At 52.5% G+C, this 15549-nt stretch overlaps 7 protein-coding genes across 7 annotated transcripts; 5 read left to right on the forward strand and 2 right to left on the reverse strand.

Annotated features, from left to right (window-relative positions):
- BDP81DRAFT_332989 (TTL domain-containing protein) lies at positions 1-1443 on the forward strand (the record flags this gene model as incomplete). The annotated part of the gene is made up of 1 exon (XM_060585636.1): positions 1-1443. One exon carries the CDS (start codon positions 1-3, stop codon positions 1441-1443), a length of 1443 nt encoding a protein of 480 aa, XP_060439138.1.
- Positions 1444-2203: 760 nt separating this feature from the next.
- On the forward strand, positions 2204-2469 carry BDP81DRAFT_506009 (uncharacterized protein; the record flags this gene model as incomplete). Its single annotated transcript, XM_060595656.1, has 1 exon — positions 2204-2469. Exon 1 carries the CDS (start codon positions 2227-2229, stop codon positions 2467-2469), a length of 243 nt encoding a protein of 80 aa, XP_060439139.1. The 5' UTR covers positions 2204-2226.
- A 1257-nt stretch (positions 2470-3726) lies between these two features.
- Positions 3727-6005, forward strand: BDP81DRAFT_454838 (HAUS augmin-like complex subunit 6 N-terminus-domain-containing protein; the record flags this gene model as incomplete). The annotated part of the gene is made up of 2 exons (XM_060592995.1): positions 3727-4017; positions 4071-6005. The coding sequence occupies 2 exons, from the start codon at positions 3727-3729 to the stop codon at positions 6003-6005; spliced, it is 2226 nt and encodes a 741-aa protein (XP_060439140.1).
- An 83-nt stretch (positions 6006-6088) lies between these two features.
- On the reverse strand, positions 6089-6923 carry BDP81DRAFT_139759 (uncharacterized protein). Its single transcript, XM_060581817.1, has 2 exons — positions 6863-6923; positions 6089-6808 (listed from the first exon to the last, which is right to left on the reverse strand). Coding segments are annotated over exons 1-2 (639 nt in total). The 5' UTR covers positions 6865-6923; the 3' UTR covers positions 6089-6171.
- Positions 6924-7427: 504 nt separating this feature from the next.
- On the forward strand, positions 7428-9846 carry BDP81DRAFT_332697 (uncharacterized protein; the record flags this gene model as incomplete). The annotated part of the gene is made up of 4 exons (XM_060585617.1): positions 7428-7449; positions 7501-7587; positions 7639-9698; positions 9754-9846. The coding sequence occupies 4 exons, from the start codon at positions 7428-7430 to the stop codon at positions 9844-9846; spliced, it is 2262 nt and encodes a 753-aa protein (XP_060439142.1).
- Positions 9847-10192: 346 nt separating this feature from the next.
- BDP81DRAFT_399770 (nucleotide-sugar transporter-domain-containing protein) lies at positions 10193-11296 on the reverse strand (the record flags this gene model as incomplete). The annotated part of the gene is made up of 5 exons (XM_060588611.1): positions 10193-10243; positions 10331-10730; positions 10787-11058; positions 11142-11171; positions 11231-11296. The coding sequence occupies 5 exons, from the start codon at positions 11294-11296 to the stop codon at positions 10193-10195; spliced, it is 819 nt and encodes a 272-aa protein (XP_060439143.1).
- A 1062-nt stretch (positions 11297-12358) lies between these two features.
- Positions 12359-13496, forward strand: BDP81DRAFT_465633 (glucose N-acetyltransferase; the record flags this gene model as incomplete). The annotated part of the gene is made up of 2 exons (XM_060594300.1): positions 12359-12604; positions 12678-13496. The coding sequence occupies 2 exons, from the start codon at positions 12359-12361 to the stop codon at positions 13494-13496; spliced, it is 1065 nt and encodes a 354-aa protein (XP_060439144.1).
- Positions 13497-15549: the final 2053 nt, after the last annotated feature.

The raw sequence follows: 15549 nt of genomic DNA on the forward strand, positions 1-15549 counted from the left end.
ATGTACGCGTATGTCCACCCAGCCAGCCCTTGGCTGTCGGAGCACATCAAGTCATACATCCGAAAGCACGCACCGGAAACCAAGTTCATCGACGATTTCGATCATTTCCCAACAAACGCCACGACAGTCTTTCAGTTCTGTGATGGCTGGGCACTGAATCGTAACTTCGCAGCCTTGAACTCAGCAACCAAGGGCCTGATCAATGCCTACCCGAACAGCGACGCTTTGGCTCGAAAAGAATATCTTGCCAGAGTTGTGGAGTTGTGGACGGCCAAGAGACCAGAGAGCATTCTCAGAAGTCATGTGCCCGTCACCGTTCGCCTGTCTTTAGACTATGCTGAGTATGCTGAAGAGTCTTTGACTGCTGCAGACGACCTGTCACTTCTATATTCACTCGAGGCAAACGAAAGTAAGCCCCCAGCTGAACGAGACTGGTGGATTATGAAACCGGCGTTGGTCGACTGTGGCGCTGGCATCAGACTGTTCAGTACAGTAGATGAGCTTGCTAGTCATCTCGAGCTTGCAGAGGACGAGGTCGAGGAAGAGGATGATGGTATTCTGAATTACGACAGTCAACAATCTCTACCAGGCACCTTCCCATGTTCAAAGATCGGCGGTCCGGATGACTTCTCGCCAACACTGTCCACCCCAGGTCTAGACACTCTTGATGTGCTAGTCACCGCCACAGGAGCTTTGTCATTCAAGCCAACTTCAGATGATATCCAAAGATGTCCAAAGCCACAATACTTCTTCAAGGAAGGCGGACGTATTCCATCAGCGCAGATGCGCGAGTTCGTCGCTCAGCAATATGTTGTCTCTATTCCGCCGATGGAAAATAGGAAGTGGCACGCCCGAGCCTACGTTCTATCGATAGGCCGTCTCAAAGTCTACGTCTTCAAGGAGATGCTTGCCCTTCTTGCTGGAGAAGACTATAAACCGCCTTGGTTATACCCAAGCCTAAAGTCCTCTCTTACCAACACAGCCCTTCAAGACGAAGACGTATTTGTCAATAGAGAGTCAATGAGAGACTTTTGGGATGCTCCAGATGACTTGCTGCCTGGGGACTGGAAAGCTCATGTCTTTGATCAGGTCGGCACCGTTTCCGCAGAGCTATTTCAGGCCGCTGCACACACGATGGCGGACAAGTTCACAACAGTGGACAAATGCTTCGAATTATTCGCAGTGGACTTCCTCGTAGACTCAAACGGCACCGCGTGGCTGCTTGAAGTCAATGAAACACCTGCATTCTACAATGTTGGCATGGCAGGACCTTTGGCACTGCGCTTGATGGAATCTGTGATCTGTGTGGCTCTGGAACATATGGGTACGGCTCAACTCGAAGGTTGCGATCATATTGCTGCGAAAGAGGGTCTGATTCAAGTATTGGACGAGGCGGACAAGCTTGCCAAGAGCAACATAACGGAGATTTTGCCAGAAAATTGAATACAATTCGATTTCGACAGCGAGTAGAGACTCCCTTATTATTGAACATTTAATTCTTTGATTGAAGTTTCTGTCAGGCGTACTACCCAACTTGGACACTGAAACTGGGTCTTGGCAAAGTTTTCGTCCCTGATGCCTGCATTGAATCAGCTTCGTAATCGGCTAAGGCGACTGGGACCGGTCGAAGAACCTCTCTCGTGTGGAAAAAAGAATCTAGAAGAACTACCCCGCGTCAATCCTCTATCTAATCCTGGGGGTCTGTAACCCATGCTTTTATCGAGACGAGCGTTCCACTTCTCGAACCTTAAGGTCGTGACCCCGATCATGAGATTCGCATTCTGGATGCTAAGCGACTGGCTTCATGTTACGGAGCCATGCTGCGTAAAAGGTTGCCTCTTTCGGCCTGTATTGTGAGGTCCTTAGCTTAAAAGGGAGGTTCCATAGTATAAGAATGATCTTAAGGTGCAGTTAGAGTGGAGTTATCTCGAGATTGTGACAGGAGTCAAGTCGCCCAGTTGTGCTAGGAGCCGCCTGTCAAGTTTGAGACAACCGCGAAACTTGCCTGTCATCCCAACTGTGACAACATATGAGGTTCGCGCCGCATTCCATCGAATACATATAAAGACTTCACGTAGAACAGTCAAGTGAACGAAATGTCCTTGATATCAGTATCTCTCAACTACAAACTACGCTCGAGTGTTACCAATTGATTTCTAGGCTGGCCCAATCCTCTTGCCCTGCACTATTACTATTAACTCTACCATTGTGTCTATCTTTTCGACCATGAAATTCTCCTCCATCTCAGTCACTCTAATCACCATTTTCGGCCTTGCCGCGGCCTCGCCCCAGCGTGGCGGCAACCGACAACAACAAGCCGCGGATAAGAAGGCTCTCCAGGACCTCGCCGGGACAGATGTTGACCCTAATCTTGAGAACGGCACCAGACTTCTGTCAAATGGTCAAGGACAATGCGTTGCAGTTTCTGGGAGAGCGGTCTGTTCTGACTCTTCGGGAGCTACATTGTGAGTTGATTAGGGACATGTTGGTTTCTATTCCTATGATCCTAACAACTATAGTAGGAGGGGTAATTGAGTACGTTCTATCGTACGTTCTGGAAGAGAAGTGAGGGCAGGGCGATCTCTTACTTGGAATATAATCCTCCCTCTTCTCAATGACGACCCAACTATTTTGCTGCCGATTTCAGCCTACGCTCTCCCAAAACAGTGTGTACGTCTAAGGATGCGCTGGTAGCACTGGAGACGGCTGTGACGAGTGTTGCTGAAGTAAATCTGCTAGTGTTTAAGAGTTTTCGCTTCACTTAGTCGTGTTAAAGAGCCACGGGCTTGCTTGGGTTGAGCTTCGCTAAATAGCCGATGGTCATGGCTTAAGGTCGCGAAGTGGACAAACGTGCCCCTTTGCTCTGTATCTCCCATCCCTTTACACCGATTTCGGGAAGACCAGCTGTCTGGACGATGCACTGGGGGAAGACTAAATTGCCTCGGAGAAGCGCTTTTCGTTGCTGATTCCCATCGTGACTGAAGTCTCCCAGTAACGTTGACAAAGGTACCTAACTACTTTACGTAAGCAGACACTATAAGAAAGGCCATGCACTTGACAAAGAGACCACTGCAAGGAATGGAAGGTATCGGTTGATTGTGTAGTGTATTTGGCTAACCGTTGATGTTGAGCCTTAAACTCTACTAACATACAAGAAGCTACTCACTTGTTCGGGAAAAGGCAGCGACGCCATGCTTTTCGCACAGACACCCGCGCTCTAATTGATGATCGACAGACGTAAGGCAGATTATCAATGAATTTAAATGAGCATGATTGTGGCTCGGGATGTCTGCAAAGCCCAAGTTTCGAAATCCTGAACGCAGAATTTCCAAGAGAATCCGTGAAATAGCCCGCTCACTGTGAAACTAGCATGGTGTATCCGTACACCGAGCATCAATAGGTATTGATGTAAGGTGGACCAAGGTGAGTGCAGGTGAGGACAAGCGAGGCCCAGATGTGCCACTGACAGCGCAGGCAGCTAACCGCTAGCCGAAATCCTGGGGACCCCCCTGGCGCGCTAAGCGTTGCTGGGCTGGGCTGATCCCTCCACCGCCGTTTCCTCCCCACCATCAACACAACAAATGCGCTGCCAGCATTTGGAACCAATTCAATGCGACACGCGCCTGCGTAGACGACGTCCCCCCCTATACTCCCATCCGAAGGGAGACGAAAGACAAGATTCAACTTTGATTCTTCGAGACCATTGACTGAAAGAAAAATGTCGTCATGGCGACTCTGCCAGCCAATTCTCTGCTTGCACGGTCACGCCAGCCGCGACCGGGCCCGTCGACCAAGACCCTGAGCGCACCCATTCACGCCTCGATATCAACGAGTACCGCGCCTACCACCAATGTCTCCCTCTTTTTGACCAACCTGCGCTTGCTGGACTTTCCTTCGTTCCCAGACTGGCCAGAGTTCGATGCGCAGACTTTCTCTGTGCAGAAAAAGCGCATCCACTGCGTAGAATGGACCCTCTACCAGCTCTTTGTACTCTGGGACCCAGAAGAGGCGCGGAATGTATGTGCGAATAGCGTCTGTACTGGGCTCTGCTAATCTTTCGTGACTCATAGAAGCTTCAACCCTTCTTCCCACCTCGAGACCAAGTTCAATCCTTAAATTTGCGAGCCGCCCTCCTGCGAAGCCTCGACCAGGCCAAGAAGAATGGGGTCCTCGGACGAGATGCAGTGGTCCGCAAGACCATGCTAGACGAGTGCAAAGGGGAGCGATTGGAAGAAGTTCTTGCCGTCTTCTCATCCGCCGTTCTGAAAAAGATGGTGGCCGAAGTGACAGAAGCCGAGCACGAGTACCCAGCTATCGCCCAGCAAGTTGCGTTAGAAAACCGGGGTTACAGTGCCGAGCGAACGGAACTTGTGACCCTTGCGCTTGCTCACAGAGCCTCCATCACCAACGCCATGCTGCGGAAAGATGAGGCTAGGAGAAAGTATCACGAACTTGCTGGAGTGCTGAGCCAAAAAGAGGAAGGCATTGTACGGAGGAAGGAGGAAATCAAAGTCGCTCGAGTACTTTCAAGCACGCGAGACCTACCAGACCATCTGAAATCGGATACATGGAGGACAGTGCGGACGAACTGGGCCGGGAACGAGCAATGGATGGAGACTCTTCTCTACGGCGACTCCCACGCCCGGAAGGACGGCCTATTGTCGGCCCCGTTTGACAGAGTCTGGCGACGCTTGGAGTCTAGTCGACTTACCGAGTTGGAAAGCCACAATGCAGGCCTTTTGGAGCAATTAGATGGCCGTGTAAGGACACAGAGGGAGAGGCTTGCGAGATGGCAGGAATTCCGAATCGACATGTTTGGCGAACGGCGCAAAGCCAGTACGTCCAAAACGTCACAGCCTATGAAAACAAAACGTGGCATCGACCTCGGATTCGACACGCACGAGAGCTTGCATCTAGGAAAGACGAGCCCGAGAAAGCAGATTGCCAAGAAGAGCATCCCCTTGACAAGGAATTACTCTAACCTTTTGGACGACTGTATGGCAGAGTTGGCTGAAGTAGGCTCTTTGCCCGTGGTCAAGCTCACCGAGACGTTGGGCCCGCGGACTCGTCAACACGAGAAACCAGATGGGATCCTGGCTACGAGGGAGAGCCTCGGAGACGAGACCATTTCAGAACTCAGCGAATTAGAGGACGATCTGCACGGAACAAATCACTTGCCACGGCGTCCATCGCTGCAGGAGCCCCATCCCAGACGGCTCGAACGTCCCGCCATCAATCTTTCTTCCCGGACAAGCAGTTCTGACCTACCACCCCCGTTACCTAGCCCATTGCTACTGCCACCAGAGTCGCAGGATGAACTGGCTATACCTCCGCCGACCCCCCCTTTACCGGAAGAAGACGACATTACGGAGACACTACCTGACCGCATCGCAAGCCCACCTCTGGAGGAACAAGGGGAGGCGGAGGTTCCGTTCGGAAGGGAGGACAGCTCACCAGAACCGCCCAAATCTCCAACACAAGAGCTGGCAGACCAAATTTTGAAGGACATGGATGTTGCGTCCCCCTCGCCTGTCAAGCGCTCCAAACCACGTCATACCTTATCCCTTGCAGAGCGGACACGGATGTCGATGGCTCGATCTTCGCGGAGCGTCAGATACGATCCAGACGACGAGGAAGACGATACGCTGACCCTGAGGCCATCCTTCGCCAGTGCTAATCGCCGGACTGGAGAAGTTACGATTCACGTCACTGATGAGGATGACCTGGTTGCTCGCACACGGAAGAGCATGGTTGGGTTTGAGGCCGCCCACCAGAAAGCACAGTTGGACAGACAAAAGTCATTGAAGAAATCACGACCTCGAGCCCGAACCGAAAGCCATATCCCCGTGGTTGAGGAGACGACGGAGTTGGACCCTGATGCATCCATCCTTGCCGAGGAGCTGATGGCTGTTGAAGACATGGAGGCTGTGTTCCGCAGCCGGCCGAGGATCAAGACGAGCCCGGCCCCCTCACCATCCAGGAGACCGCTCGAGGAAACTCTGTAGATGCTCTATATACACTCTGCACCCTCGTAATGCAGAGTTAAAGACGCTACCTTAATAACAACCTAAGTTACGCATTGGGACACCAAAATCTTTGTGATTTCTACATATTGTACATTTTGTAGACACTATGTGCTACAGTCATCTTGTCACATGCTAGTGGTCGCTCCTACCAGCCTTGATTCTTGAGCTCCATAACTCTTTTCACTGTTGCCTTGAAGCCTTCCTTGAAACGAAACCTCCATCTCTCACTCTTCTGTCTCTTGCGCTTCTTTCCTGGACGCTCATGGAACCTCTGCATTTGGGAAAACTTCCTGGTCTTGTTCTTTTTGCAGTTGAAATCGAGAAGCTTAAGGGCCTTGGCTAAGTCCGTTTTGGTGGTAAGGTGAACCGTTCGACCAGTTTGTGGACGTGTGCGCAGGTCGGGCTCTTGCTTGCTTGTAGGGTAGTGCTTCTTGAGGAATTCATCGGATTCCATAGCGATGATTTTGGAAATATCGAATGTGTCAGAGGTGGCATCATATGCGTAGGGACTATCGGACTTCTCCTGAGAAGGGGCAGCCGCGTCGGCGGGCGGCGGCGGAGGTGGCGGTTGGGCGTAGTTTGTCGCGGCTGGCTTCGAGAACAGGCCTTCGAGGTTTGATCGTGATCCGGAGCGAGGGGGAGCGGAGAGAATCGAAGAGGTCGCAAAGGCGCGCTGATGAGTCCATAACGGCTGTCGGAACGCTTGTGCTGCATGCACAGAGGAATTGGGGATGGTGCAGGTGGTGAGCAGTCTCCTGCTCAGCAACCCGATTTCCGACGCCCTATGAGACTTTAATTAATCGAGATTCGACAGCCGTAAGAGGAGAGCCACTCACATTTCGATTGAGTTTCGCAGAGGCTAGGCGAGCACAATGCGGAGGAAATCGATCTGGCGCAGCTTTGTCGGTTGATCAATTTCACAATATTTCCTTCCAAAGCCCAGACCTGGCGAGTCGCTAAATCAATCGATTGGAAGCTTGCTCGGTGAAGGGTATCTCCGGGATGCCGATGGACCCACCATGGAATGTTGGCCAATCAAAGAGCTGTCGCGTTGCAAGGCTAATTCGCGTTGACCTCGCGCCGAATTTTGGAAAGGACTGGATCAGGCCCAGCGAGACTGGACCACAGAGATAGACCAAGAGCTTCAGTGTTCGACTTTGGAGCTCTCCGTCCCACCTACCGCCGTTCTCCCCGTCAGCCTCAGTCTCCTACACAGTTACTGTCGCCCTTGCCCTTCCTTCAATCTGAGCGGCGAGCTTCGACCGGGAGCATCATCGACAACTCTGTTTATTACTGGCTGCAATTCATCTCTGCGACCCGAGGCAGTGTCGCCAATTACAGGATTGTCGATCAGCGATTCCACGTCAACTTATTATCTACAACCCCGCAGAATCTCCCACCATGTCCTACAATCCTTACGGAGGTGCGTCAAGCTTCGACCCCCAAACATACTCTTTCTCACTCATCGCTGCAGCAGGTAACCCCTATGGGCCGCCTCCGACTTATGGTGGCTTCCCGGGGTCCAACGGCGCCCCCGGCATGGCTCCTCCACCTGGTCTAGGTTCGAAATTCAATGCTCTGATTTTGAGATGCCCTGCTAACACATTCTCAGGCCCTCCGCCAGGCATGTCTTCCGCTCCGGGAATGGCACCACCTCCCGGTGTCCAGCAGTCCAACAATGCCCAAGCTAACCGACAAAGCGGCCTGCCGCCTAACTTCCAAGCTCCCGCGAACCTCCCGAACATCAACTTCAGCGCCCCCGTCATTCGTCTTGGTACCATAGGTGGTAAGGCAGGCGGCCCCGACGGCGGCAGAAAGGACAGCAACGCTCCGACCGGCGGACGACAAGGATTGGGCATGGACCGCGGATACGATCAATCCCGCGCTGCCGCACGCGAGCACATGCAGTCCCTAGTCCCGCCGAGCAACGAGGAGAAGCTGAGGACACTGTTCGTTCATAAGATTCCCGAAGGTGTGAGAGGGGACGAGGGTCTTGAGTTGATTCTCAATTCGGTCGGCAAGCTTCGGAGATGGGACGTCGCTACTTCAGTTCTTTCTGACGGCAAAGGAACGATGTTTGGCTTCGCGCAGTTCGAGGATGCCGATTCCTTCGCAACCGCTTGCGATCTGCTTCAAGACATCGAGGTTCCCCTGAAACGACAAGCCCCATCCGAAAGTACACCATTGGAAGGTGACTCTTTCGACGGAGTAGAAATGGTCAAGCTTCAAGTTACTATCGATCCGAACTCCCTCAAGTACATCGAATCCTACAAGGAAGGCAGAGGTGATGATGGTGGTGCTGAATCCCGGATTAAGACTGCCAAGGACACCCTGAAGCAGGTCATCCGAGACCTCGTTTATCCCAAATCCGCCAGTACAGCCGACGGCGAAGGTGATGTCTCAATGGGTAACTCCGGAGAAAACGTCGAGGTTGTCAACATCCCTCTGGCTCAGGACGACGAACTTGCAGACATCCCTGCAGAGATGAGAGAAGTTGTCGCCGCTGAGATCGCAGCATTCAGAGAGCGCAGCAATAAGCGAGATCTGGAGCGCCTTAAACGCGAGGAAGAGATGGAAGAATTGGAACGAAACCGCAATGGCCCCTCTCGACCATCACGGCTGGATTCTCCGCCACCATCCAACTCCAACAATATCCCTGTTGGACCTCGCGGCATGCACAATGCACCGTCGGGTCCCAGAGGACAGAACGGTTCCCGTACGACGTCATTCGTAAACGGAGGAATCTCGAACGCCGAGCTGTCTACTAATCGCGAAGACGAAGATACGGAGGCTGATGATGAGGAGATCTACCAGCGGGAGCTCTCGAAGCAAAAATCGGAAGAAGAAAAGATGTACCTCGAGGCGGAGCGAAAGTGGGTGAACAGAGAACGTTCCCGTGCGGCAGCCTTGGAGAGAGAAAAGGAGCGTGAGCTGCAGGATGAGGAGACGCTGGAGAGACGAGTACAAGAGCAGCTTGAAAGGGAAAAGGCCTGGGACGACGAGAGAGAAGCGTCCAGAAAGAACCACTTGTACTACCGCGACCATGCAGGCTGGGTCAAGAAGCGCCAAATTGAAAGGGCGGATGAACAAGCCAGGGATGAGGCAGATCGGAGAGCCGAAGATGATGAGCGCCGGAGAGAGGCCGCAGACATGGAGAGGGCGCGTGGCATGGCCGACTCCTTCCTCGACCAACAAGCCCATGAGATGGAGCAGCGACAACAAGCAACCGCTTCCGCACCAGCGCCCTTTAAGCTATCTCTGGGTGCTGCAGCTCAGCGCGCACAAGCCCAACGCGTGGCGCCTCAACGACGGACCGTTGCTGAAGTGGAGGGTCTTCTAGACGACGAGGAACAAGACAGCACGACCAGGAGACAGCTCATCCCCATCCAGTTCGAGCCTACGACTGCGGCGGACAAGATGACCGAGGAGGAGATTAGCAAAGCCGTTCGTGCTCTTGCCCAGGAGATCCCATCGGAGAAGGATGGCCTGTGGAACTGGACTGTGCAATGGGACTTCTTGGACGATGCCATCATCCGCGACAAGCTTCGGCCATTTGTCGAGAAGAAGATTGTCGAGTATCTCGGCGTGCAGGAGGAGATGCTTGTCGAGGTCGTGGAGGAGCATCTTCGGAAGCACGGGAAGCCGTCGGAGCTGGTGGAAGAGCTTGCAGCGGTGCGTATACCAAGTCCCACCTTTTCCTTTGTTGGGTCGCTAACAATCACCACAGGCATTGGATGACGAGGCAGAGGATATGGTCAAAAAGTTATGGCGCATGGTCATCTTCTTCACGGAAAGTGAGAAGCGTGGATACCCAGCATAGTCTAGGCAGCCCCTATTTTATTATATCGACATTCCGGCAGCACCATCGGCTGAGTTCTTCGAGGAGGGCGGAAGAACAATCTTAGCAAAGTGCTGATGCTTGGCCACAACTGCGGAAAGAAAAGTGAGCGAGGCCGCAAAGGCAACTATTCCCCCGAGTTCACGGAGATCAGGGAACTCACTCTATCTGCTAGAATATCCGAAGTGGTTAACCCCCCCATGGTCTCTAATCCGGTACCTCTGCGTTGTCGAGTAAGATGATTAGGAAGAGAAGCCGTAGGCCATGAATGGACGTATCATTCGTCATTAAACTATTGATTCTTCTGTAGGTCTTTCGCCACTGCCGTCTATGGAATCAATAGGCATTTCGGTCTTCCAGAAAGACCCGAATACACCTCCTAGAACCATCGCGATACCACAGTATAATTGCAAATCAGTCAGTATAAGACTTCGACGGCCAGATTCCAGGGACCTTGGCGTCTTACCTCAAAGCTCAATGCGCGAGGCGACGAGAGTAGGGGAATCGTCGAGGCTGACAGGAAACCCAAACTCTGGGCGTAATTCTTCGCAATGGTGCTCGATACACGGACCGCCCAGGAGACAAGAAACCCTCCCATGGCTTGCAACAGAACAAAGTCCCACACCAGCATTGTGTAACCACGGAAGAATCCCTTTGTGCTAAAGTCTGACTGCCACAAGAACCCGCCAAGTGCACACAAACAACCATATGCCGCCAGCTGAGCATTGCGAACCATGAAACTACGTTCTGAGGACTTTAGAACGGCCTCCATATAGACATCAGCGAAAGCGCTACAGCAACCAGCCACTAGCATGGTGACAATTCCGAAGGCTCTATCTTTGCCCGCGTCGCCGGCGGCGACGTCGCTGAATGACGATGGCAGAGACCCGACCTGTACCAGTACTATCCCCGCATCAGGTACGGCAGAATGCTGAGATGGTAAGCTTCAAAGCTCTGGCTGGTCGCCGAGAGCGTGTACAGGAAAGCTGGTATGGCAGCGTTGTCATGACCGCTCCGCACGTAATCTAAAAACCCGGAAGTAGTTGCCGCGCGGTCTTCAGTGTTGTTGTTGAAAGCCCAAGCAGCACCACCGAGGGAGATGAGCAGCTTCAAGGCCTCGGATAGAACGACAGCACTAAGAGGCTCGTACCGAACAGAATCGTCCTCGGGGCCGCTCTGCACCTTGTGCTGCAACTGATTGTTGATCCTCATTAGTCAGAGTATGGATGTTGAAGATCGTACTGCAGGTTAGGTGCAGGCGGAGGCTGTCTACTCACCAAAATGCTGGCCGCGTTTTGACAGACGAGCTTCGAACTTTCTGTCAGATCTCGTCGTCCCCAATAGGAGTGGAGGCATACAAACTTACCATCGCAAGAATGATTGCAGCCGTGATTCGGGCGCATCGGCGGCGCGCAAAGTTGCTTTGTACCATGGAGATGTCCGTTTCTTGAATCCTTCTCCCGTTCATTGGTCTTGGGCTCTTCCCATCGTGTCTAAACTTTGCGGTCATTCTGCTCATCCTTCGTTTGGATATTGTCGGCTTTTTTCTTACCGCGTCCATCGCGCCGGAATCACTATCCGACAGCTGCGGTAGCTAAGGGACCTAGCGGGGGCCAAATCTTTCGTGGCATTGACTCGCTGATCACTAATTCATATCGACTCACTCTCCACTTCATAACTTTAAGCCGGGGGGACCCATCCCACTCCAAAATGGCGATGGTCAAGCCACCCAAGAAGAGAGAGCGTATAGTCAGGCACTATCGTGTGCTATGGAGTTGAGAGCGCAGTAAAGCACTCTTCTAACGCTGATATTGACAATCGACACAAGAAGCTACGGATACAACATTGGCCCAAATACCTTCTTGGCCCTTTGGAAAGCTGGATCACTGTTCTGAAAGACACGATTCTTGCACGAACCACAATGACACAAAGCACTGGGGGCAGCCGTCGTGACAGCTCGGCCTCGGTCCCAGGCACTCCGCGTCGACATTAGATTTGCGCTAACAACCACCCTTGTCGCGCCCCAAGAACCCCCAAGAGGCTAAGACTGTCATTGATCCCTAAATAGGTGTGCGTCCCACCCGTCTGACATTTAGGCACTTGGATACGAGGTCTTTTGCGCCAGGAAGCCCTGCCTCAACCATAGTTCTTTACGGTGAAGATTCCATTTTCCGAGGCCGACGGGAAATGGTTCTTCATGCTGTTAGCCTTCTTTCGTGACGAGGGGCACCGTGCAGGCTGCACCATACTCAAATAAGGAGGCCAGGCTTCTTAGCTTCCAAGGCCATGGAACGGTTCCTTCGGCTCATGTTAAGGTTTTCGTAACTTTCCCCTTGATTCAACGAGGCCCTTCTTTGTACATATCGTCTCAACTCGTAAGATTCTTCATGGGCGTAGGCAACTGGTAACTGGATCCCTACCTGTCTCTTAACCCTTTCGTGGTACCAGCTCGCCGCAATAGGTTGTCAACTCAACCTACCTGTTGTTGTCGACCATGTTCATATCAACGAAGCGCGCCGTCGCGCTGACTTGCGGGACCTTCGTCTTTGTTCTTTTGACGGGCTACCAGTCGATAAAGTACAATTTCATCCCTAACCGTCTACAACATGTCTTGAAGAACGGCACATTCGAGACGCCAGGTTCGCTTGCAGAACTCAAACCCTTCTGGACCACTGAGCAACTAGAACCCCGATTTGCCTATGTTCAATATGCGACGGACATCAACTACTTGTGCAATGCAGTATGTCTACGCTGTTTCTTACAAGGAGGTGTTGCGATACGCAGGAGATTCTTTGCTAATGCGCAGACGTTAGGTGATCAACTTCAATCGCCTGCACCGCTTCGGCGCGAAACACGACCAGGTCCTGATCTTTCCCAAAACTTGGGCCGAAGGAGACTCGAAAGAGGCCAAAGCTATCAGAACTATCCAAAAGGCTCTACCAGATCTCGTCCTACGGCCCTTTGGTCTTTTCACCACACATAAAGGGGAGGCAACATGGTCCAAGAGTCTGACCAAGTTCCACGCCTTCGACCTTACAGATTACACCCGAGTGTTGGCCTTCGATTCCGACTCGCAGATCTTGAACAACATGGATCACTACTTCCTAGCCCCGATGGCAGCCGTTGCGGTCCCGCGCGCATACTGGCTGAACGAGAAGGATACGCCCGTCGTTAAGCAAGTCCTTGGCTCCCATGTCATGCTCATCGAGCCCAACAAGTCGCGGTACGACAAGATTGTGCGCGAGGCGCTCAAATCTGGGGACTTTGACATGGAGGTCATGAATCACATGTTCAAGGACTCGGCCATGATTCTCCCGCATCGTCGACTTGCACTTTTGACCGGCGAATTTCGGGCCAAGGAGCACCAGAAATACCTCGCACCCGACGAGGACGAGGAGTGGAACGCCATGGCCGAAGTATCAAGAGCGTATCTGGTTCACTTCAGCGATTGGCCACTGCCAAAGCCATGGCTTTCACGTTCGGATGCTCAATGGAAAGCTGCCTTGCCGGAGTGCCCCGAAAACGAAGAGGACAAGCCTGATCGACCCAGATGCGCCGACCGGGTGATGTGGGAGGGCTTTTATGAAGAATACGAAAGCGACAAGAAGAGATACTGCAAATCTTGGTTATGATTGCGGGACGCATACCAGTACAGGATATCCTACTCCAAAATTCTGCTCCTCAGCACCAGGGGGAAGCGTACAGCAGCGCCTCCAAAGTCAGCACGCCGAGACACAAATGATCTCACATCGTTTCAAAAGATATTGACGACGACGGCACCCCTCAGAGAGGTTCTCTCAGAGCGCTCTCGGTCACTGCGTACAATTTACTCCTGAAGCGTTACTATCGGGTGGCATCCGTTCCATCCGACTTATCCGGCGCTCGCAGCACATAAGCGGCTTAGGCATGCCGAGCTCCACATTCACTTATCACCAAGGGCTCCACGATGAGTGTAGGGGCAGTCTTCGATGCGGTGTCGACCGGCTACTACAGTGCTTGGGCCTGAAGGACGGGGAGTGCGTAATACAGGCCCAGCGGCTTACCAGAATGGCAGACGCTGCGAGGACTACGTTGATGCTAGACGTTCTATTCAACTTTGCACATGTTGCTGGTAGCATGACCATGGAGCCCTCCTTTGGCGGCTGTCGAGATGTTTGACAATGAGCGACGATTATTCGATGTTACGAGAGTCCTTGGTGCAGGAGATGCGCTAAGGTGACTTTCCAAGTCCCGGGGAAGTGCTCGTCTGCTTTCAGCCTTAGATAACCATTGTGGCAATGGTGGTCTCGGCAGGAAGGTACACATGTCGGATAGACTGTAGAGGTGCATGGCCAACTGGCCTACCAAGCTATCACATAACTTAGTACCATTCACATGACTCTGTATTCATCGTCCGAGGCGTGGTGCAATACTTTGATATCATGTGCGATTTTCGTCTAAATCCAATCTCAACTTTGTTTTCGGCGATACTTGGAGCTAGTATGTGAATGTTCTTGAGGGTGCGACTTGCTTCAGGAACTGCGCTATGTCGCCCTTCTGGTCCACTGTGACTTGATTTCTTGCCATCATCCTATACACTATTGCCTTCCCAATTATATGCCCCGATAAGGAGGCTGATTCGACTTAAGCCTCTAGTTACTTATATATAACTCTCTCGCAGCGGCCCCGCAAGTGCAATCAAGTCAATTTTGACCCCCATACTTGCTGTTGATGAGATTTTTCTTGGTGTTTTTGATTAGTTGACTAACTTGCAAGTTATTCAATCAATCGCCATATAAAAACACGTGATCTACAATTACCTAAGCGGGAGATATATGAAGCTATTCACGATAGGCCCAGTAGTCCAAAGCCGTTGTTCTGCAGCATAACCCCCCTCTTGAGCCAGTTTTTCGACAGCTGGAGAATTTCTATAGTCTCTGGCTTCATACTCATCCGTTGCGACGCGAGGGTTAACTTAGCAGTACTGAAAGCCCTCTCGCAGTCGGCCGCCATCGCTGGGACGGCGAGGATGTCGATCGCGAGCCGAGAGAGGGTCGGGAAGGTATCCGAATGGTCCAGCCACCACCGTAAGGGCTCAGAGGTCTCCTCCGGAGGTTGACGGAGGTAGAGATCGAGCTCATCCATCCGGGGTGGGGTCTGCCGGCGCCGGCTATTAACCCACTGCCGGAAGTGACTGTCGTCATCATCTCGAGCCCCGGGGTCAACGGCAAGGCCTCCGCACTGCCCTCTGTGGCCGGAGATACTCTCTTCCGGGCCGTTCTGCCGATACCACTTATCATAGTACTCTGTGAGGGATTTCTGAGCCTTGTCGACCCATCCCTCTTGGTGGTCATCACTCCATACATCTCGTAAGTATGAGATCCCATATGACGGATGGAGAATGATCGCACCAGAGAACAGTGGTGACTCCCCTAACTTGTCATAGTAGTAGAAGAGCTTTTGCCACGACTGCTCAATACTACTACGGAGGAAGGATTGCCACTTCTCGTCGAGAGAGTCGAATCGTGAGGCGGCTCGTGAGGCTGGAGATGCCCAGTCTTCACGCACGTGATCTGGGAGGGCCTGGTGGTTATACCGACGACGACGGGGCCTTCCGGATCGGGTTTGAGATGGCTGCGAGTCCTCAAAAGGATCGTCAACTAGAGGAGAAATCGTGGAGTTGTAGTAGGTCTTCCAGTCGACGAG

The sequence above is a fragment of the Colletotrichum phormii genome (genome assembly GCF_030913505.1).
Source record: "Colletotrichum phormii strain CBS 102054 chromosome Unknown BDP81scaffold_31, whole genome shotgun sequence".
Classification (NCBI taxonomy): domain Eukaryota; kingdom Fungi; phylum Ascomycota; class Sordariomycetes; order Glomerellales; family Glomerellaceae; genus Colletotrichum; species Colletotrichum phormii.